This window comes from Lissotriton vulgaris, chromosome 4_1, assembly GCF_964263255.1.
Source record: "Lissotriton vulgaris chromosome 4_1, aLisVul1.2, whole genome shotgun sequence".
NCBI classification, from domain to species: Eukaryota; Metazoa; Chordata; class Amphibia; order Caudata; family Salamandridae; genus Lissotriton; species Lissotriton vulgaris.
Window position 1 is genome coordinate 854,945,377 of NC_141691.1, and position 23,485 is coordinate 854,968,861.

Sequence of the window (23,485 nt, forward strand, 5' to 3'; positions counted from 1 at the left end):
TGAGTGGCTGTATGAATCATTGTGAACTTGTATCAAGGATTGTTGCTGTCTATTCTCAAAATCCTCGAGTTTCCAGTTAACATCTTCAGCCACCTTCTGATGCTCTTCCTTATATGATTTAATCTCTCTCAGATCGTCCTCCACTTTCCCAGTTCTTTCTTCCACGTGTGCAACACTTTCCGCCATCTCGTCCTGCCTTTGACTTATCTTCCTCAGTTTGTTCTGTACCTTTCTAGCCTCATGCCTAGCTCTCCTACTTTCCCCTCTAGCCTCGGATTGCATCAATTTCAGAGTGTTGAATAATAGGTCCAGAGTAACGGGTGGTTGTGTGGGCTGCGAAGAACCCTGCTCTCCAATCATTGTAGCCGGGCTATCCTGCTCTAAAAAGGAGAATGTGGTAGTAGAGTAATCCCAGGCTAGTTTTTTAGTGGGGTCTGTAGTGCTGCTTGCTGAGGATGGTTTTCTTCTGGATAATCACTTTTTTTGAGGAAATTTCTGAACCGGAGAGCTACTACCTGTATCTCCCCCAGTTGACTCATCCGAACTCTCTCCAGTAGGAAGCGAATGTGACTGGGAGTCTTCTTCTACCGAGTAGAACCTCTCCGCGGAGGCTGCCTCAGATATAAAATGCAATTCAGTAGAGTTGGAGGTAGAAGCTGAGGATTCGCCACCTGATTTCGCTCCTTCTCTTTCCAAATTTATTTCTACTTCATTCTCCCATAGCGGAGGCATTGCTTGTGCATCGCCAACTGTTACCAAACCATTCACTAATCCTGTATCACAATCCGTGGATATTATCAAGCAGCTATCTTTATCTGGTAATTGCACATTCAAAGCGCTAACATCAAGCACTTCATTACCAACCTTGTGCAGTGAAAGGTGTTCTCCTGGGCCCACTTTGTTTGAGAGCTGTGTAGGAACTGAAGTGGCCACTGCGGTACTCTCACCCGCTGCATCTCTCTCAATCGCCTGACTTGCAGCGCTAATAGTGGAAGCAGGCATCGCCCCAGCCGGCTTCCCTGCAGCGGGTCTTTCTCCTTGTTGCTTAGTTACCGCTATCCCAGTGCCCGCGCTGGCGCCCTTCACTGTTTTCTCTCCCTCTCCCACTGCCGGCGTCAGCCCAATGGACCTCGCTGACAAAATCCACATCTCCTTTAGCTTCCGTGGCAACTGTAGCAGCAGGCACTGGGCGAGCATCGGACATGGATACATTCTTACCGCTGCAAATCCCGCTCGGATTCGAAGGTATATTTGAAAAACTCTCCGTCACTGATGGTTGGCGCATAGCACTCTCTTTTGTCTTCTTGGTGTTTCCACTATCCTTAGCCGAGGCTGAATTGTCACCGCCCGGTTTTCTCAGAGTTGGTTTTTTGGGAATAGCACCGGCTTTCTGTGCCGCGTTCTGTGATACTTTTGTATCCATCTTTGTATCTTGTTTGGTGTCTTGTTTCATATCGGTCTTGACTTTCTCTTTAGCATTAGGGGCTTTGTTAGATTCAGTTTCACCGAGCTTCCCGCTTTTATTTTCTCTGCCATCTTTTGCATCATGTACTCGTTGCAGCCTCAGTGGCATTCTGAACCAAAATTTAAGAATCAGCTTAGTACTTGCTGTGATGTTTCTCCACAGCTTCAGGGCAACCCGTTTTGTTAAACTTAATTCCTGAGAAAGGAATCCGGCGTCTTTCCTGCAACTCCTGTTGCAATGAAGCTGTATATTATGCTGCCAAGTACTCTTTCCCAAACCAGGTTCCAGCATCGATTCCGTCAACCATTTGGCCTGTGGCAGGGAGAAGTGAAAATGTGCGACTTACTCGCTGAAACCCTCAGCGGCCATCTTGCCTCGATGACCTCACCTTGTATCAAGGATTGTATAAGAGAGTAAATATGTGTTACTATATGTTTGAATAAGTAAGGTGTGTATAACTGTATAGTTGAGGAAATGGAGATGTGATTGATTCTTTGCATGACTGACTAGGTGTGTGAGTAACTCCATGGATGTGTGACAGTCTGTGAGTGCCTGTTTACACTGAGTGTATCTAAGGTTATATTAGAGTCTGAAGATGTATTATCACATAAATGATATCATCAGTGATGTAATCAGTAATGTCAAATGAGATGTCAGTGATGTCATCAGTGATGTCATTTGAGATGTCATCAGTGATGTCATCAGTGATGTCATTTGAGATGTCATCAGTGATGTCACTGACCATGTCATGAATGATGTAATATGTGACATCATTAGCAGTGGATTGCGGGTCCGCGATATATAGTTAGTGCAACTAACTATATATGGAATTTCAATGGTTTTGTGCAAATAAAATAAGGTTTTTTAAATGCTAATCCCTAACTATATATGGTCTATAACCTATGGTTTTTTCAGTGAATTTTCAAGGTTTTGTAAATGCAAATTCCTAACTATATATGGTCTATAACCTATGGTTTTTTCTGTGAATTTCATTGGTTTTTTAAAAGCTAATATCTATAGCTGTAAAATATATTCTTTATTAAGTGACGTATCACGTAGCCCGTGAGACGCCTCATGATGCATCGCATAACCGTGACGTATCGTCTCTACAGCGCAAACCAAACCCAAAACGTAAGCGCGCCAGAACACGCTTAAAGATATATATATATTTTTTTAACCTTAATTAGACAAAATCCACACGTGCACATATCACAAACGTTCAAAAAACACAATATGTCGAACTCCTGTTGCGCTGCCGGTTAGCTGCCCGGTTAACGTACCAGGAAGCACCTTTACCGCGAAAAATCGCAATTTTTTTTTTCTTTTGCCCCGCAGGGAACTTTAATAGCCCCCTCATCAATCCTAGGGGTTCAGGAGGGGTCTGCCTTACCCCTTTCATTCATTTACACCTTTTTTTTTTCCACCTCTTGTCTCTCGATCCTACCGAGAGACAAGATGGCGGCCGCTCAGGACTGTTTACAATGTTGACAGCCAATCAGCTACTCCTCAGACTCCCGTTACACTGCCGGTTAGCTTCCCGGTTAGCTGCCCGGTTAGCTGCCCGGTTCGCGTACCAAGACGCGTCTCTACGCGAAAAAATCGGAGTTTTTTTTTTTTTTTTTTTTGGCCCCGCGTGGCTTTATAATATCCCCCTCATCAATCCTATGGGGTCAGAAGGGGTCGACCTTGCCCTCTTTCCTTCATTTCCCCCTTTGTTTTGGTCTCCTCTTGTCTCTCGATCCTACCGAGAGACAAGATGGCGGCCGCTCCGGACTGTTTACAATGTTGACAGCCAATCAGCTACTCCTCAGACTCCCGTTACACTGCCGGTTAGCTTCCCGGTTAGCTGCCCGGTTAGCTGCCCGGTTCGCGTACCAAGACGCGTCTCTACGGCGAAAAAATCGGATTTTTTTTTTTTTTGGGGCCCCGCGTGGCTCTATAATATCCCCCTCATCAATCCTAGGGGGTCAGAAGGGGTCTACCTTGCCCCCTTTCCTTCATTTCCCCCTTTGTTTTGGCCTCCTCTTGTCTCTCGATCCTACCGAGAGACAAGATGGCGGCCGCTCCAGACTGTTTAGAATGTTGACAGACACCGGAGAGCCAATCAGCTTCGCTTCGCAAAGTTCCGATACGCGAAAGTTTGCGAACCGGAGCGCTACCCGGAGCGCTGTTACAGATATATATCTTGTTTTAAACGTTAATTTCTCAAAATCCACTGAAGCACATATATTGAGACCTAGCAAAGGCACATCGGGCTAACAGTCCCTACAATTTTGCCAAGTTTCGTGGAAATCCATTCAGCCGTTCGGGCTAAAAGTGAGGCCAACCGCCCTATGGAAATTAACATGGGAAAAACGCGTTTTGGGACCCCCCTTTTTTCTCGGCCCCCCCTTGACGAACCCCCCCCAAATTTCCAGGAGCTGCTCAGAAACAAAATGTGCCATTTTCCTGAAAATTTCAGCCAATTCCGTCCACAAACGCCAACGTTATTAGGCATAGAATTTTCAAAAGTTCCATAGAGAAAAAATCCTAACTATATATACCTACTGGCTATCGCCAGTAGGTAATATATATATATATATATATATATATATATATATATATATATATATATATATATATATATATATATATTTTTCAATGTCTGCTCAGGAAACGCTGACGGCGGCCCCTCGGGAAGTGGCACCAATGCCGGCCGAGCACGCCGGTACTGTAAAAGCTTTCAAAAGTTTCAAAGTAACAAGTGCTCTCAGTCCGCAAAATAACACAACACCACTGAAGTCTCCAAGGGTGTTTATTTAAACTAACAACATGTTTTGGCTGCGGGCAGCCTTGATCACGTTAGTTTGAAAGTGAGCAGTTTCCTGTTGATATTACCAAGGTACATGGACAAAGAAACAGGACTTCGTGACTGGCATCGTCGGAGTGAGGAACTGTGAGGACAGAGGGACTGAGGGAGGAAGTGAGAGGAGTGGAGTAAGTGAGTAAGGGAAAGGGAATGAGTGAGGGAGTGAATGAAGCGAACACAGGGTAAGGGAAGAAAAGCAGGGGGACTGAAAGAAGTTGAATGTGGTAGAAAAGTAAGGAAAAGAGAAGTAAACATCGAGGATAAGAATAAGTGCGGGAAGCAGAGTAAGGAAACAGGGGTGAGGTAGGGTGAGAGAAAAGTAGTGAGGTTAAAGCAAAGGGTGATGACAAACTACATTTTTTTAGTCACACTTACCATATAATTAATGTAAACTTAATTACATGTTTTTACTACACTTTGTATCTGTGAAAGAGAGAAGAAAAAATAAGTTATAATTAGTAAAATATATATTTTAAAATAAAAGAGACAGGTCAAGAGGTTAAAAATCATAAAAGTGTACTAAGAAATAAAGCAAGAGTGAAGGACACAGAAAGGGAAATAAAGTAATGTAGAAGGACAAAAAGAGGGAAAAAGAAATAGAAGGAGAGCAAATTACTAAGAGTAAGGCAGATAAATTCAGTGACAGAGAGGAAGAGAAGAAGAGAGAAATGAACTGAAGGTAAGTAAGATACTAAAAGAATGTGAGTTAGCAAAACTAAATCAGGAAAGAGGAGTAAGTAAAAGGGGAATGAGTGAGAGGGAAAGGAGTCTGATTGAGGATCCATTTACAAGAAGGAGGAATGGAAGATGGCTGAGAGTGAGTGAAAGGGAGTCACAGAGTGAAGGGATGAAGGGAGTGAGGATAATATAGAAGGATTGAGGGAAAAGGAGTGAGGAAGTAAGTAGACAGAGGGACTAACGGAAGGACTGAGTGAAGTGGAGTGCAATGAGTGAGGAAAGGAAAATCAGTAAGGGAGCAAAAGAAGGAAAGAGAGGGGAAGAGGACTAAAGCAGTGGTACTGAGAGAATGTGATTCGGTGATGAAAGTAAAAAGAAGGGCACTGAAAGATAGGAAATAAGGGGTAGTAATGGAACCGGAGTAAAAGAACTGGGGTGAAGAATGATGAGAGAGGAGCAGTGAAGTTGTTGTAAGAGAAATTATAGAAGGTAGATAAACACAAGTGAGCATAACACAAGGAGAGTGAGGGACTGACGACATAGAGGTAGTGAACGAAAAAAGAGGACAAAAGAAAGGAGCAAAGAAAGATAAGTGAGGGAGAATGGGTGAGTTATAGTGACAGAGTGCGACAAAAGAGGTGAGTGAGTAAAGAGGAATTAGTAAAAGAGCAAAGGAGGAAAAGACGGAAAAGGGAAGTAAATCAGAGAGATTAAAAGCTGAAAAGTGGTGCAAGGGAGAGAGGGAATGCAGACAGTTGAAATGGGATTGAGGGGTTGTGAAAGAAGTGGAGTAAAGGAACGGGGATGAAACAGAGTGAGAGAAAGGCAGTGTGAGTGAGTAAAGAGAGCTGAAAGAGGGTGGAAAAAGGAAAATGAGTGTGAGACAATGGGATTACAATATAAATTACACAATACAAACTATAGAATAACTTGTACAACATGTTAGATAGTTTATTTTTGCTGTTCTCAGAATATATTGAATTTCACTAAAAACAGTGAGTTCAAACTATTCATCATATGACAGCGGGAAAAAAAACACAATCTAAAAGATTGTGTTTAAAAAAAACATATAAACTTACAAATCACATATGTACACTAATCTTTGATTCACTTACTTTTCCTTGAGGCCAAATAGTAGAACGTGAAGGTCCTTTTCGTTGGAAAATACTCTGCTGTTCTCTAAAACTTCCATTTCGTTGACTTTCTATAAAAAAAAGCTCCAAGAACATCTGAAATATGTCTCAATGCTTTCATTTCCTCCTTGTGTTAAGTCATGACTCTTTGCTCATTCCTTCACCTTTCCTTACGGCCAAATAGTGTCAGATATATCAGTATGTTTTCAAATGACTCAAATCAAACTCTGAAATTACCGTTTACCTGATGTTCTGAAAGAAAAGCTCATGCAACATTTTCACAATGTTTAAATATTCATATTCCCATCTCTGGATCACTCATGTTCAACATTTCCTATAATACTGATATCACTTACTATGAGATCCATTTACAATTCCTATATGAGAACTTGATTTTTTATATTATGTAGATCACTTTTACTCACAATATAATTCTAAACAGTAGACTAACTTTTATTAACTGCTCCCGTCTTCATAGGCCAATTACCTTTACTTAAGTTTTGGTTCTAAAAACACTAGGTAAGAATTTTTTAAGTCAAAAGACAAACGTTGTTTGAAAGTCAAATGAGTATCATTACAGTAAGTCCAGCCTTTCGACATTTTAAATAAGCTGTATAATGCCCTGATGTTGTCGAAGGACCGTCATGATAAATCATAGCTACAGTTGCAAAGGTTCTTCTTGAAATTGATAACTGAGAAGCCACAACATTTTTAATAGAAGTTGTCAATTTAATTCCATCAGGTCTACATCATTGGAACATTAAAATGACATACTGACCATAAGTTTGTATAAATAATGTGGACAGCATTGGATACTTACATTGGGTACACACCATATTGTGATCAGCTGCTTTAACTAGATTATTAAAAGACACTGATTTGTAGTCTGGTAAAGTCAAATATATAAATCTTTCAGTGTCTATTCTAGTAGTACTTGATAAACTACAATTATCGCAGTCATGCTGCCATTGATAAGAAAGGCTAAAAAGATTTTCTACATCTACACTTTCATCTTCCAAAACAACAAACATATACATTAAAAATTCGTGACAATCCTGCTGAATGTTCTGTGAATTTTTTTTTTGACCAGAACATATGTCTAAAAGATTTCGAATTTCTGAAACACTTTCTATTTTTGCTCTATCACTGCTACATTTCTCAAACACAGAATTCAATAAACCGCAGAATCTTTGATCCCGATTTACAACAATCTGTTCTTGTAAAGTTTGAAGAGAAAAAACAACATTAACCACTACATTAGCATAGCAGTTGACACCAGAACTGTTTTCAAACTGAAATCCAACAATATCTTCAACAGAATCCTTTTTCTTTCTGCTTGCAATTATAGTTTCATCTACTTTTTGTCTTTGTGCTACTACCTCACTGCAACTATTCTCATTTCTTCTTTTTCGGCCTACCATACATTTTTCAAGCAGAGGATATTGAGGCAAATGTGGAGAATACTCTCTTCTTAACCTATTGTATTCTTTAACACAATCTAGATCTGCACAAATCTTTGTCTCATCACACTTAATCAAGTACAATCCTGATAAAGTTCTGACTCGTGATAATGCCACATATGCCATACCCTCTTTAAACACAGAACTTCCAATGTTCACCAAAGCACTATCTACACTTAATCCTTGAGATTTATGAATTGTCACCGCATATGCCAAACAAACAGGAAACTGTTTTCGGCGAACATAAAGGTCTTTTACAAGCAAAAATCTAGCAGAACAACAACTGATTTGTTGTACTTGCTCAATGCCATCAAATTTAATTTTTAAAAATTCAATTCCCTCTTTATTTCTATAATTCACAAAATCAACAACATGACCCATTGCTCCTCTTTCAACATTTAAATTCCTTCTCAAAATGATACGACAATTTAAACACACATTCAGAGTCTTTTCAAAACCAGCTGTTTTAGATATACTCTTCTATAATAAATCCAATTTTGATTTCAAATTTTCTGACAAAATAATTGTTGCTCCCATATGCTCTATTTTATCTATAGCTTCCAGTTTCACAATCTCTTCATTTTCTAATTTTAACATTTTGTTGTTGAAAATGGAACATTCTTGCAGAGTTGGCATCAAACATATCCCAGATTTTTTCTCAGTAATTTTCTTAAAAATATTCTCTGGAAGAATGTTTTCATTTGGATACAAATGTGAAATTAATTGTGCATGTAAATCTTCTTTCCCATGCTCACTTAGTTTTCCGATTCTTACATCTTGTAGAATATTTTTATAATCTTCATCCTTTGCCTGTCGCATATTTTGAAGCAGCTCTGCATATTTGAAATATAACCATATATTAACGTTTCCAATGCTTCCTAGGGTCTTCCTGGTATCTTCATGCGTAAGCATTTTAAAGACTGGTTGTCCTTTCACTGGAGTCAACTGCAGTAGATCTCCAAAAACAATAATGTGTTTCCCTCCAAATAACACATCATACTCTGTTCTAAGAATGTCTTGCATTCTCAAATGCACAAAACCAAGCATTAGATTTGAGACCATGCTTACTTCATCAATAATAAGAATTTTCATTTTTTTCAGGACTCTGGAAACTTCAGAAACCGCATCTCCAGATAGCTTGTTGTATTGCAATTTATTATCATGCTAAACTGGTAGCATCAGTAAACGATGTAGAGTAATCCCTTTAATGTTATGTGGTGCTGGTCCAGTTGGAGCGGTTACAACACAAGACAGTGGTGATTCAGTCCTTTTCTGCAGATAAGTTGCAATTGCTTTAATCAGAAAACGTTTTCAAGTTCCTGCTTCTCCACTTTCGCACAGTCGGACAGGCTTAAATGATGTACATGAGCACTCTTTCTTCTCATGACTGAATTAATGTTCAATCTGTTCGGTGACTTCGTCATATATCTGTTTCTGCTCAACGTTTAGCTCTTTCACCAAATCTTCTAAGTTAACTACATCCTCATGAGCTTGTTCCATAGCTCTTTCCACCTCATCCATGGCAGTGGCAGCTTCAATTTGGATAATTGGTCCTCCTAGTGGATCTTGACTCAAAGAATTCGAACTCTGACTGTCTTGAGAACTGTCTCTAGCAATCTCTGCAGCAATTGTGGCTTCTTGCTCTATTTCTTTGTTCAACATTTGCAGATAATTTGGAAAAACAGGACATTCTATGGTATCCTTGGTTGCATTAAAAGAATCTTCGTAACAGAGAAAATCTCCAAGTAGTTCCTCTTCTGTACGCCATGGCTTAAAGAATTGCAAAAGAGCTAAATAGTAAAATTCCCTTTTGTCTGGAGATTCGCAACTCAATTTTCGATGATTGATCAAATGGCCTTTTCTCTGCTTCACTAGACATCCTTCATACCCAATGACATCATATTTTCCATTATTGATATCTTCTGTGATGTTCCTCTTATAACTATAGTTTTGCAGAACTTCATACAAACAAGGGTTCTAAAGATGACTACTTCAATTTGGATAGTATGTATCCAACATGTTTGTCTTCAAAATATCTATACTGTTTGGTTCTTTCACCGGCAAATACTCAATTTCTTGTACAGATTTCAAAACTCGGTTTCGTGTTGCAGCAAGACCTAGACTCACCCAAATGATTGTTCTACATTTGGCATAGAGACTTGCTGATGATAACCGATCAGAACATTCATATTCTCTAATTTCTCGATACGACAACATCTTCAGACTGAAACTGTATAATTTTTTACTTATACTCTTTTCATGTGAAATGTCCTCCCACATTTCCTTCAGTTCTGTCTTTTCTTTTTTTGTGATGTAAGACGTCACATATCGAGACACAGCAATAGAGTTGTCAGCAACGAACTGAATATCCATGTTAGCATTCCACATGGACAAAATCACTGGGTTGTAGTCGTTAATGTACTTGGACTCTTCGTTTCTTTTTAAATTGTATGTATTTTTTGGTGATTTCCTCGTCACAGTATGTCGCAGAGAAGACATCAAATTAGTTACTCTTCCTTTAGAAACCCCTGGTCGTGGAAACCCGAAACAACATTTTGTGTAGAACTTGTGCTTGTTTCTGAATTTTCAACAACAGTACTTTCCACAACGATGGGATTGAAACCGTAAAACTTGTTGCCTTAAACTGTTTTCTTCGGTAGTTTTCGGAACAGCACATGTTGAAAACTCTTCATTGAAACTCATCACTGTGTCATCTGAATCAGTTCCAAATTTGGGTGCATCTTTAATCCATAACAACATATGTATGTGAGGAGTACCTCTCGCTTGATACTCCTTTCTCCAAAAGAAATCCAAAACCTCTCCAAGGGGAGGATTTTTTTGTTGGTAATAAAAGACAACATAGCTTCAAATCTATGATTGAAATATCTGCATACATTCACTGGATCTAAAGAACACAGTTCTCCAGGTGTTTTGAATTCTATATTTTGTATGTTTCCATTTGCCTCTCGCAGAAATTTAAGTAAGTTGTCCCATGCATACTCAGCACAGCTAAGAGTGAGGAACCATGTAGGAGTTCCTAGGTTTCTTAGCATACATTTCAATTCCCCATGACGACGGAACCAATACTCGTTTGTACCACGGTGACATGCCATGAGATTGATTAGCTGAGATTCCAAAATACTGTCTTGCAGATTGACTTTCTCCATAAAGTTCCTCGCCGAAACATTTTGCAGATGTGCTCCACTTTTCAGTATATGGTTCACTGCATAAGAAAGCCCAGACAAGTCACTTTCATACAGTAGATGAAACAAATACGGAATGCATTGACGAAACCTTGGATCTTTAGCATATATTCTTAAAGTCCGGTATTCAGCTGCAGGAATTTGAACTGGTCGATCGTCATATCGTCCACCTCGACCTGTTGGAAATAACTGTGGAAACCAACGAGCTTCCAAACTTTCTTCCCATACACTAATGGGACTTCCTTTTGCTGCTTTTATTTGAAACAAGTCAATTGCATTCCCCATTACTTCTTTGGAATGCAAAGGATGAACAGTATAATGTTCATATATTTCTTCACTTCTAGACGCATCAACTTTTTCAATTTGGCCGGCTGAACAATCACTGTCTTCTTCTGTAGCTGTTTCCTCTGTTCCAACACATACATGTTTGTAGTACTTATTGTTTTTGACCAAATACAACGTTGCCTTTTTGACTTTCCTAACATCCACTAAATCTTGCCAGATTTTCTTACTCTTTGTCGGAAACCCCATTAACTAGAATACCCAGAGGTTCCTCTTCCACTCTTTCTACACCAATTGTATCAATATTTTTCTTGAAATCTAGAGGCAAATAAACAACTCTTCCCTTTAATCCTCTTTGTAAATCTGAAGGAGGCAATTTCCCTATCTTAGGCTCCATGCGAACAATAGCCTGAAAAGGATGGACACATTGAATCAAAATAGATTCATAAGTATTTACATCCATCAATTCAGAAGGAATGTCTACCAACTCAAGATCATTATGAACAGCTCTAGCAGGCATTCTGTTTTCATTTAATTTTTTTAAACAATAATTACAAATACGCTGATCAGAACTCAAAACAAAAGAATTCTCCACCAACAAATAAGTTGCAAAATCCTTCCATTCACTATTATTTTCCATTTCACTTTTTGCATATAAATCAACTAACCTAGTCTGAATCTTATATTGAGTCCGTCGACAACACACACAAGTAAAATTAGGCCTTTCACTTGATTTCACCTTAAACTTGGTAATTTCCTTGTCAAACTTTTCTGAAATCTGTACATTGTCTTCCACATTATCTTCTATTGCTGTATCAATTTCTACACTGTCCTCTTTGTCCCCAAAATAACAAAACTCAATTTCTTCACAAATGTTCTTCACATCTAATTCAGATCCATGCAAAAGAGCACTGTTTAACTGTTTAAGCTTAAGTGCTGGACTTTTTGCATAATACAACCTTCTCACAAATTTCCTCATTTTATTATGATGCACTGCTAACATCCTAAAATGATGAAAAATACTCTGACATACTCTTCTAGAAAGACAAGCCAGTGAATGCCCATGCAAACCGGCGTTTTCTCTCACTCTGCAAGTATCTAAGTCTTGCAACATCTTCATTTTCTGTTTTAGACTTTTCTTACTGTATGTACGTAAGAAATTACGAAGCAAATCGATTGAATCTTGTCGCACACTACAAATACTACTACACTTCCAAGTGTAGACTGGACCCTTAGTACGTCTCCCTAAAACTTCATCAGCTAACACCTCTTCTGCATCTCTAGACACAAGTTTCTGTTTTTCCATCAGACAACCGTCTTTAACCTCATATGCTCTACAACTGGTGTCAACTGCATGCACCAAAACATTCTCCTGGAAGTAACTCTCCTCTTTAAAAAATGGCTCAGAACTTGATCTATGCATCCATTCTCCAGAAAAAACTTCACAAAAATTAGTCCGATTAATTATTCTTTTCCATCTACTGTTCGGTTTGAAAACATCAATTGCCTTGTTAAATATCCTAATTCTATTGATTACTAAAATAAATAGTTTTTACTTCAAAAGGCTGATCTACAACCTTCTCTACACTTTTCTTTTTCTTGTAAAAAGCAACTCCCTGTTTACCTTTCTTAACATTTTTTAACAAATTTAAAACTACCCTATTGCGAAACATTCATCTACGAATGTCCCTAAATTGGTTTTGCCTTCTATTCCTATACATACTGTTCTCTCCTGCTCCAGTAGTAAAATTTTTGGGGGGCCTCTCCTTCCTTTTCAAATTTGCTCTCTCCTTCTGTATATTCACATTCCCATTTTTTGCTCTACATATGTTCCGAAAAAAAGACTTAGTTGTCTTACCAGGAGCTTTTTTTGTGTTTTTTGAAGTACTTGTTGTAGGGGAGTGCTTTAATTCCGTTGCTGTTTTTGATGTTTTCCGTATGACATCTTTCCTTCTCCTCTGCCTTGAGGGCATATTTCCTTACTATTGAAATGTTGATTTCAATCTGTGGTAAAGAAAAAAATAACACATTATAGACCACTATTAGCAAACAACAAAGCAATGACAATAAGCAAACAATATAAACACTAGTTTACAACATATCTAAGTTTATACCATAGCAACTATATACTAGGAGTAAGACAGAGAAAAAGAGCTAGAGGGAGTAACACAAAGAGACAGAGAGAGTCAGACAAAGAAACAGGTAGAGGGAGTAAAACATAGAGAAGGAGTACGACAGAAAGAGTGTATAATATGTTGTAAGACAGAGAAAGGATGTAATAGGGAGAGGGAGTAAGTCAAAGAAAGGGAGAAAAAGAGTGAGTCAGAAAAAGGTTGTAACAGGGTGTAAAACAGAGAAAGGGTGTAAAAGGATGTAAGACAGAGACAGGTTGTTAGAAGGGAAGAGGATGTAAAAGAGACTAAACAGAGAGAACCTGTAAAAGGGAGAGAGAGAGAGTAAGTTTGAGAGAGGGTGTAAGAGGAAGTAAATCAGAGAGAGGATATAACAAGAAGTAGGTCAGACAGAGGATGTAACAGGAAGAGATGAAGAGAATAAAAAAGTCAGAAAGAGGGAGAGAGGGTGTAAAACAGACAAAGGGTGTAATAGGGGGTAAGTCAGGGAGAGGATGTTACAAAGAGAAATGTTGTAAGATCAGGAAGAGGATGTAAGGGAGAGTATGACTTAGAAATTGCTGTAAAAAAGAGAGAGGGAATAAATCAGAGACAGGGTGTAAGAGAAAGTAAGTCAAAGAGAGAGTGTAAGAGAGTGTAACACAGAGTCAGGATGTAAAAGGAATAAGTCAGAGAGAGGGTGTTAGAAGGGGACAGGTGGAAAAATAATAATAACGCTTGGTAAAGAAATGGAAACATAAAGGAATTGTATTTTGTAAATAAGTGAGGTTTCAGTAGTGTAGTGAAATGCTTGTACATATGACCTGTGCTCTGTTTTTTTTAATGTTATTTAAAAAAAGATTTCTGGCACATAAATTGGTTTTACATTATTGACAAGGATTAGATAGTATCTGCATAATTAAAAAAATATATTAGCACATTTCACAATCATGTCACCTGTGTTTCCTCGGATTAGTAAACAGATTGTTCAGATGAGGTGAGGCCTGTCCAGGGGTGCAGAGGAGGTGAGGCCTGTGTCCAATAGTGCAATGGGCAGGACTCACCTCCTCTGACCCTTGGGCAAGCCTCACCTCCTCTGTGCCCCCTGGACAGGCCTCAATGTATTGGGTATAATTGATGGTAACAGGGTGCAGATGAGGTGAGGCCTGACCAGGAGTGCAGATGAGGTGATGCCTGTCCAGAGGAACAGAGGAGGTGAGGCCTGTGTCCAAGAGTGCAGTGGACAGGACTTCATAAAGCCTCTCCCCCACTGCACTCTTAGACACAGGCCCCACCTCCTCAGCACCTTTCACAATCATGAAAGCCATTTGGGCTTTCCTCGCCTCCTCTGCACCTTTTGCAATCATGTCAGGTGTATTTCCTTAGATTAGGAATCAGATTGTGTTTTTTTTATTGTTGCTTTCTGTTATGTTTTTTGTTAATGCTTGGTAATTTTTTTTGACTCATAGAGGAATTGTATTTTGTTAAAAAACTGAGGTTTCAGTAGTGAAATGGAATGCTTGTACATATGACCTGTGCTCAGTTTTTCTTAATGTTAATTTAAAAACGATTAAGGGGCAAATGAATGCCTTTAGCATTTTTCAGAAGGATTAGAAAGTGTCTGCATGATTAAATAAATATATTTGCACTTTTCACAAACATGTCAGCTGTGTTTCCTAAGATTAGGAAGCACATTAAGCTTTTTTATTTTTCCTTTGTGTCATATTTCTTGATAATACTTGGTAAAGAAATGTTAGTGCATAGAGGAATTGTATTCTGTAAAAAAGTGAGGTTTCAGTTGTGTAATGAAATGCTTGTACATATGACCTGTGCTCTGTTTTTTAAATGTTAATTAAAAATTGATTTAGAGCACATGAATTGGTTTTACATTATTCACAAGGTTTAGATAGTGTCTGCACAATTACACGTTTCACCTGTGTTTCCTCAGATTTGGAAGCAGATTGTGCAGATGAGGTGAGGCATGTCCAGGGGTGCAGAGGAGGTGAGGCCTGTCCAGCGGTCAGAGGAGATCAGTCCTGTTCAAGGTTGTTGAGGAGGTGATGCCTGTGATCAAGAGTGTAGTGGGGGAGAGGCTTGTCCAAGGGTGTAGATGAGGTGAGGCCTGTCCAGAAGCGCAGAGGAGGTGAGGCCTGTCCAGAAGCGCAGAGGAGGTGAGGCCTGTCCAGGGGAGCAGAGGTGGTGAGGCCTGTGTCTAAGAGTGCAGTGGACTGGACTTCATGAAGCCTCTCCCCCACTGCACTCTTAGACACAGGCCTCACCTCCTTTGCACCCCTGGACAGGCCTCTCTCCCACTACACTCTTGAACACAGGCCTCGCCTCCTCTGCACCCCTGTACACGCCTCACCTCATCTGCAACCCTGAACAGGCCTCACCTCATCTGCACCCTTGGACAGGCCTCACCTCATCTACACCCCTGGACAGGCCTCACCTCATCTGCACAATCTACTTCCTAAACTGACGAAACACAGGTGACATCATTGTGAAAGGTTCAAATATATTTATTTATTCATACAGACACTATTTATTCCTTCTCAAAAATGTAAAAGCCATCCATTTTTCCCAAAATCGTTTTTCGCATCACATTTAAGAAACACAGCACAGGTACTATGTACAAGCATTCAATTTCACTACTGAAACCTCACTATTTCACAAAAGACAATTCCTCCATCTTGCATATGTTGATATCAAGCACTTCCAAAAAACATGCCACAAACCAACAAGAAAGAACCTCAATCTGCTTCCTAATCTGAGTTAACGCAGGTGACATCATTCTAAAAGGTTCAAATATATTTATTTAATCTTGCAGACACTATTTATTCCTTCTCAAAAATGTAAAAGCCATTCATTTACCCCAAAATCGTTTTTTAAATAACATTTTAGAAACACAGTGCAGGTCCTATGCACAAGCATTCCATTTCACTATTGAAACCTCACTATTTCACAAAATACAATTCCTCTATCTTGCATATGTTCATATCAAGCATTATCAAAAAACATGACACAAACCAACAAGAAAGAAGCTCAATCTGCTTCCTAATCTGACGTAACGCAGGTGACATCATTGTGAAAGGTTCAAATATATTTATTTAATGGGGCAGACACTATTTATTCCTTCTCAAAAATATAAAACCCATTCATTTACCCCAAAATCGTTTTTTTAATAACATTTTAGAAACACAGCACAGGTCCTATGTACAAGCATTCCATGTCACTACTGAAACTTCTCAATTTTACATAATACAATTCCTCTATACAGCAAAATCTTTTTACCAAGCATTATCAAAAAACATGACACAAACCAACAAGAAAGAAGCTCAATCTGCTTCCTAATCTGACGTAACGCAGGTGACATCATTGTGAAAGGTTCAAATATATTTATTTAATGAGGCAGACACTATTTATTCCTTCTCAAAAATATAAAAGCCATTCATTTACCCCAAAATCGTTTTTTTAATAACATTTTAGAAACACAGCACAGGTTCTATGCACAAGCATTCCATGTCACTACTGAAACTTCTCAATTTTACAAAATACAATTTCTCTATGCAGCAAAATCTTTTTACCAAGCATTATCAAAAAACATGACACAAAGCAACATTAAAAAACCCCAATCTGCTTCCAAATCTTCTCCATAGAGCATACAAGTCTCTATCTAAATTAAATGAATCATTACTCACCTTTACAAATGCTTTGGGAGATTGAGAACAGTGTCAGACACACACACCAATTTTTCTTTAGCAGAGCAAAAGGTATGCACTCCAGACACTGCAACCATGATTGGCACAGAAAACCTCTAATTCTACCCACATATGCCTCATGTCAACCAATTAAAACTCTTCCCTCACTATTTTCAAACCAACACCCTTCCCCCCTCAGCCCTTTCTACCTGTTACCATAGCAACTCCCTCCTCACTGAACTCTCAGGTTCAAAAGTTTATTCTTCATTGTTGCAAATGAACTCAGCAAGAATGTTTGACCTCTCAATACACCAGCTTATCCGGTGCAATGTTTCTTTAAATGACTTTTTCTTAACCATTCAAATTACTTCTTTCACAGAACACAACCATGCACCCTAACTTTCAGGTTTCAACTATCTGAATCCACCAATCATTGCTTGTGATTCAAGAGCAGTGAAACTCCACAGTTATTTTTTTGTAAACTCCTACTGTTCCAACTGCCATTTCATTCCCACACTTCATCTGACTGCACCAGAGCCTTCTCTCACCATGTATTCTGTCTGGATTATTGGACATAGCTACTTCCACTGGGCTCAAAGGTATGCAGCTATCAGAAATTTTCACAACCTTGATTTATCAAATGTGGACATCAAGTGGATTGGCCAGAGATGATTGAGATGTCACCAATTGATACCATTGGTGAAAACCTTTTTGCATCTGCCACACCCTGACCTCTTAATTGTGCACTGTGGTGGAAATGACTTGGGCACTTTGACTATGGTAGGTCTGGAAATGCATCTAAAGGACACCTTTGGTCAATTGATGGCACTTTTTCCACAAACTGCCTTGGTATATTCCAATATATGTCAAAGACAGAAATGGAAGTGGTCCAACCAATTTTGTCCACAATTTGAGAAAGCACGGAATCATTTGAATAAATCTGTTTCTGCTTACATGAGAGACTATGGAATGGGTTCAATATACAACAATAACTTGCGTTACAACATGCAAGATATCTACAGAGGACTTGGTGTGCACTTCTCAGATGAGGGGAATAGAATATTCCTCCTGAACTTAAAACTGTGCATTGGAACCTACTTGTAGGTACCTAAATCAGCCACAGAACCCAAAAGCTCTTTTCAGGGCTACCCTACCTCTGATCACTCAAAATGATTATCTTAGTCTAACTTTTTTTCACTATTTTTCACCAAAGTACGCTCCCAGGTGTGCTCCCTGGTGCGCGTACCGGGCGCTCCCCCCGCGAAATTTTTTTTTGGCATATATGGACCTTCTAAACTCCCCTCAGAAAACCTAGAGGGTCGGGGGGTGTCTACCGTGCCCCCTTTCACCCATTCCCAATGTTGTTTTTCCTCCATCTTGTGTCTCAATTCTACCGAAACACAAAATGGCGGACTCCCGTAGTGCTCCAGGTGCGCGTACCGGAGCGCGCACCGGTAAGCGCTCCCCAAAAATTTGGGAAGTTATTTTACATAAAAACCACTGGAGATACTTTCACCAAATATATAATAGGCCCTACTACATACCAGTCCCTACCATTTTCCCAAATTTGGTGGAATTCCATAGAGCCATTTGGGCTGTAGCCCTGCCTAAATATCCTGAGGTAAATTACATGACAAAAACACATATGAAAGTGTTAGAATTTACTACCAATTAAAATGTTACTTTCATTTTGTACTTTTATGTGCTGACATTTGATTGGTTATGTAAATGAATATATATGAAAAATGAGAGGGAAACACAGCCATTTTGACTAGTACTACCTGAGGTACATTTGGAAAGGATTTTCACTGAAAACTTCAACTGCTTTGACAAAGGTAAGTTGTTAATGTGGAAGGGGAACTATGTTGTGCACTTTAAGTTAATTTAGAAAAACGTTTTCTGATAGTTATATACTGTCCCTCTGTAATAGTTATAGATTGAGGCCTAGATGTATCAAGCATTTTGCGATTCGTTAAGGCCGAAATTCGCAGAATTTCGGCCTTAACGAATCGCTATTGATTATTTTGCATTTTTCGGGATGTATGTATTTTTTCGCAGCGCAAAATAAGAAATCGCTATATTTTGCTTTCGTTATTTGCGTTTTCTTGTTTATGCGAATATGTCTTAGCGATTCTCTATTTTGCATGATCGCATTTTAAGAAGTCGCTATGAAATGTATCAAAGAATCGCAAATAGCGAAAAACTGTAAATCGCAAAATAAGAATTCGCAATTAACACTAAATCAAACCAGGTGTAATTTTTATTGAATCTTTAAAAGACAGCTCCAACTGATTTTTTCAACACAACCATGGCTGGACTTTACCTGATAGCTAGAAGACTGCGCATCCAAGCTCTTGCACAGATGAGACAGAGGCAGGAAAGGATTTTCAAACTGAGGATTACCTTATTTCAACAGACTGAAGAAGACATTTTTGAGAAATATAGACTGCATCCACATACCATTTTGGACTTAATTGAGGAGTTAAAGCCTTTTTTGGAGCATGAGACACACAGGACACATTCTATACCAACTCATGTGCAGGTCTTATGTTCCCTGCACCTTCTTGCCTCAGGATCTTTTCAAAGGGTGATTGCAGAGGTGGGAGGAGTATCTCAGAGTGCCTTTTCCAGGTTTTTTTAGGGTATTTTTGGATGCAATGATGAACAGGTTGCAACATCATATTTACTTCTCCAGCACACCTCAAGATATCCAAATTTCTAAATTTGATTTTTATCAAATTGCCCATTTTCCACATGTAATTGGATGTATAGATGGGACACATATTGCCATTACACCTCCAGCTGCAACTGAGCATGTATATAGGAATAGGAAAAGTTACCACTCTTTAAACATTCAAATGGTGTGTAATGCTAAATATATTATTACTGACATTGTTGCAAAATTTCCAGGAAGCACTCATGATTCATATATATTTAGACACAGTGGATTACATGGACGTTTGAGTGCTGGTGAATTTGGAGATGGATTTCTGCTTGGTAAGTGCTACTTAAAAACACAAAATCAATTTTAGAAACTTTTGTGAATCTATTTTTAAAATTGTCACATTTCTGAAATTACAATTTAGGAGACAGCGCCTATGCAGTTCGTGATTTCATTTTGACACCTTATCTAAATCCAAGTAACATTCATGAAAGGAGATACAATAAGGCACACCGTTCTACACGTGGAGTCATTGAAAGAACTTTTGGAATTTTGAAAAGCAGGTTCAGAAGAATCCATAAAAGTGGAGGATCCTTGCAATATAAGCCAGCATTGTGTTGCAAAATAATTACAAGTTGTGCTATGCTACATAACATGGCTATTAGAAAGGGAACAGAATGTGAAGTGAGTGACCCTGAATCTTCAGACAATGATGATGTCCCTCCACCAAGAAGATGTGCTACAGGTTTAGGAGCTGTGGCTGGGCGACAAAGGCGTGCAGAAATTACTAACAATTATTTCTAGGTAAGAAATAAAAACACAACATCTTTGTTTTCATTATGTAAACCTTTAATTTTTCAAAATTAAATGTGTAACAAAAACCTGGAACCTGTTAATCCACAGGACATACATCTGAGAATGTTTGCTCACAGTGTCATTCTCTTTTTTTAATATATATGTTGATATTTCTTATTAATTTTTTCCCCTTCTGCTACTCCTACGTTGGCCTGGCCCACTTCTCCTCACAGATGTAGGTTGGCTACCAAGGCTTCCACTCCTCATGTCAGGGGTGTCCAAAGTGGGCGTAGGGTTACTGCTGGTTCGACTGGAAGTGTCCTCAGACTCAGTGGCCTCAAAGAACGCACTTGCCCCTTTCTGACAAGTTTTTAATAATTCAAAAGAATGGGATACTATATCCAGGCCTTTGGCAACATTTGTACTGCATTCACCAACCATGCGTTGCATGGCAATGCTTCTTCTATTACTCTGTGCTGTCACATAGCACAGACTATTTATAGCTGCATAGTACTTCTTTAGTCTGATGTTATGAGTGCGAGAATCCCTCAATCTGTTTGACTCTGATCTTTCAATTGCTTCACAAAGTCTGTCCATGGAGTCAGCCATCCGGGCCATACCATCACCCACCTTATCGTTGCTCTTGTTTAGTTTATTTAGTTGGGCATTAATTGACCTTAATGCTTTATGTTGTTTTTGTTGCACTGAAAGCATGTTGCTTTCCAAACCAGCAAAAACATTTGCTGCCTCTGTGACTTCTCCCCTGCTTCTCCTGGTGTTATTATTAGAATATGACCTTCTTGAAGCAGAATCACTAACTGTGTCAATATGTATGACTTCCTGTTCTGACACATTTATGTTATTTGCTGATCCCTCAGGTTCATCATCAGATTCTTCAAAAGGTTGCAGTTGTGCAACTGCTTTTCTTTTTCTTCTCATAAAAGACAATGAATCATGGTCATCACTGACATTTTCTTCTTCTGGGGCAGTAATATGTTCCTGTGAGGATTGGCCCCCATCACCATCATGTGAATCTACAACATGATCTGGGAATAAAGAAAGAGTCACATGAGATGCTTGCCTGTCTGTGTGCTTCATAACTATTAAATTAAGCTAACTAAAGAGGTAGTATTGTGTACTTATTCAGATGCATGTATGTTGGTGCAGCTTAAATGTACTGCATATCATAAGTATGCAGTAATGTGGAACAAAAGAGGGGATCATTTTTCACATTTAAGTGCAGTTATTTATTAAACACATGGAATAATGCTCACACACTCATACACTCATGCTTCTAAATTATGCAATGAAAAAGTCAAGCATCCTGCTTACCATGTTCAGCAACTGTGTGATCAGAACTGTCAATTGTTGAGACTCCGGAAACACTTTTGTGCTGAATTGTAGATTCTATGAGCTCCTCATGTGGGGTTGGTTGGTCCACATTTCCAGATCCTCCACCAGTTTTATTGGCATCCTTTAGTCTTTCAGCAAGTTTTTCCTTTGCCCTCAGCCTCATGTCGTACCAACGCTTTTTTATTTCATCAATTGTTCTTGGGATGACACCAACTGCATTGACTTTTTCCTGGATTTCCAGCCATAACTTCCTCTTCCTGACTTCAGGAACATATTTGGATTGCTTTCCAAACAAAAGTTCATGATGGCAGGCCATTTCCTCCACCAGTGTCTCCACTTCCCTCTCAGAAAATTTTTGCTTCCTTTTTCTTTTCTCAACAGAGGGGCCTCCTTCAGAATTTGCAGCCTCCATCCTGTAGTCAAGCAGCTCCTCTCTCCAGCCAAACAGGTTTCCAACTGCCACTGGGTGTGGCTCAGGCATGCAGGTGAAACTAATCAAGCCCATTTCCTGAGTATGACTCAGCTATTTTGTAGTTGGCAGCAGCAGATTCACGCTTTTTTGCGATTTCTTAATTTGCGAAATTCGCAAATTAAGAAGTCGCATAAAATTCTAAGAATAAAATGCGACTTCTAAGGAATCGCAAAAAAGTCACAGAAACATACATACATCGCATTTAACGATTTCTTAATAGCGATTCGCAACGACTCGCTATTAAGAAATCGCTAACGAAAATCTTGATACATCTACCCCTGAGATAGGCTTCTCTGTTATAGTTATGGATTGAGTTAGGCTTCTCTGGTATAATTATGAATTTACTTAGGCTTCATCACATGCACTTTTTAATAGTTCTACTTTCTGCCGGAAACCATACACTGCCCAGAAATTACTTCACTGTTAAAAACTCAGTACCTGTCTGAACTTAAACCCAACAGTATCCTAACTCTACTGATATAGTTATTTTTATGCAATTTACAGAAAGAAAATGGAAGGAAAAGAACAATCCAATATTATTTCTTTCGAAGTAAAGGTTGAGAACAATCCAGAAGAAAAAAAGATGACTTGGATTTCATGGATGACTCTCTGGACCAACAATTAATTGACTGTTTGGAAAAAATAGAATCATGCAATGAAAATTATGAGGAAATTCGTTGGACTGACTACCCACTTTAAATACTGAAAAGGAGGAGGCATTTATAAGGACAGAGAGTATGGTGCAATAGTTGTTCCAAATACTAAGTTGGAATGTAGCAGGGGTGATGTCCATATTGGCTGATGAACATGAGTTCAATTTTTTTTAAAACCTTTGAAATTATTTGCTTACAGGAGACTTTGGATTGCCAGGGGTCTCTTGTTTAGATGGTTATGCAGGTTTTTATGTCCATGCTATACCTTCGCCCCACGGCGGAGCCAAGAGAGGGTTAGTAACTTTTGTGAGCCTGGGCTTTGGATGTGACAGGAGGCTTATCCTGCACTCAGCTATGAATGTTTTAAGGGTGCTTCTAACTCTCCCCTCTAATATCTTGCTGTTCAATATTAATCTTTATAACTCGTCTAGCTCAGAGGAAACGATAGAGAGGGAGCTAAGATCTTTATCTTGAAGGCTGGTTTATAGCCCAATATTCTGTGACTATAATCTTGCTTTTAGGGGATTTTAATTTGCACCACTATTTGGGTTGGAGGCCCAGTTTAGGGGAGAATGACTCATGCCACTCTTTTATTGGAATATAATCTCTTTAACCTTTTGCCCAATCAATCATCCTATTGCCCGATATATTATCTACTTATAAGGGTCGGGA

The 23,485-nt window shown here is 39.0% G+C and overlaps 1 protein-coding gene across 1 annotated transcript; it reads right to left on the reverse strand.

Moving 5' to 3' along the window:
- Positions 1 to 1,045: 1,045 nt before the first annotated feature.
- LOC147722669 (uncharacterized) lies at positions 1,046 to 22,128 on the reverse strand. Its single transcript, XM_086967346.1, has 3 exons — positions 21,668 to 22,128; positions 20,567 to 21,381; positions 1,046 to 1,777 (listed from the first exon to the last, which is right to left on the reverse strand). The coding sequence occupies exons 1-3, from the start codon at positions 22,098 to 22,100 to the stop codon at positions 1,046 to 1,048; spliced, it is 1,980 nt and encodes a 659-aa protein (XP_086823472.1). The 5' UTR covers positions 22,101 to 22,128.
- Between the last annotated feature and the right edge of the window lie 1,357 nt (positions 22,129 to 23,485).

Bases quoted from the DNA above. Each gene is read 5' to 3' on its own strand.
- LOC147722669 (XM_086967346.1), bottom strand. From the start codon at position 22,100: ATGGAGGCTGCAAATTCTGAAGGAGGCCCCTCTGTTGAGAAAAGAAAA. The intron at 21,382-21,667 runs GTAAGCAGGATG...CTTTATTCCCAG, and splicing joins TCACACAGTTGCTGAACATG to ATCATGTTGTAGATTCACAT. The intron at 1,778-20,566 runs GTGAGGAGAAGT...TCCCTGCCACAG, and splicing joins TTGGTAGCCAACCTACATCT to GCCAAATGGTTGACGGAATC.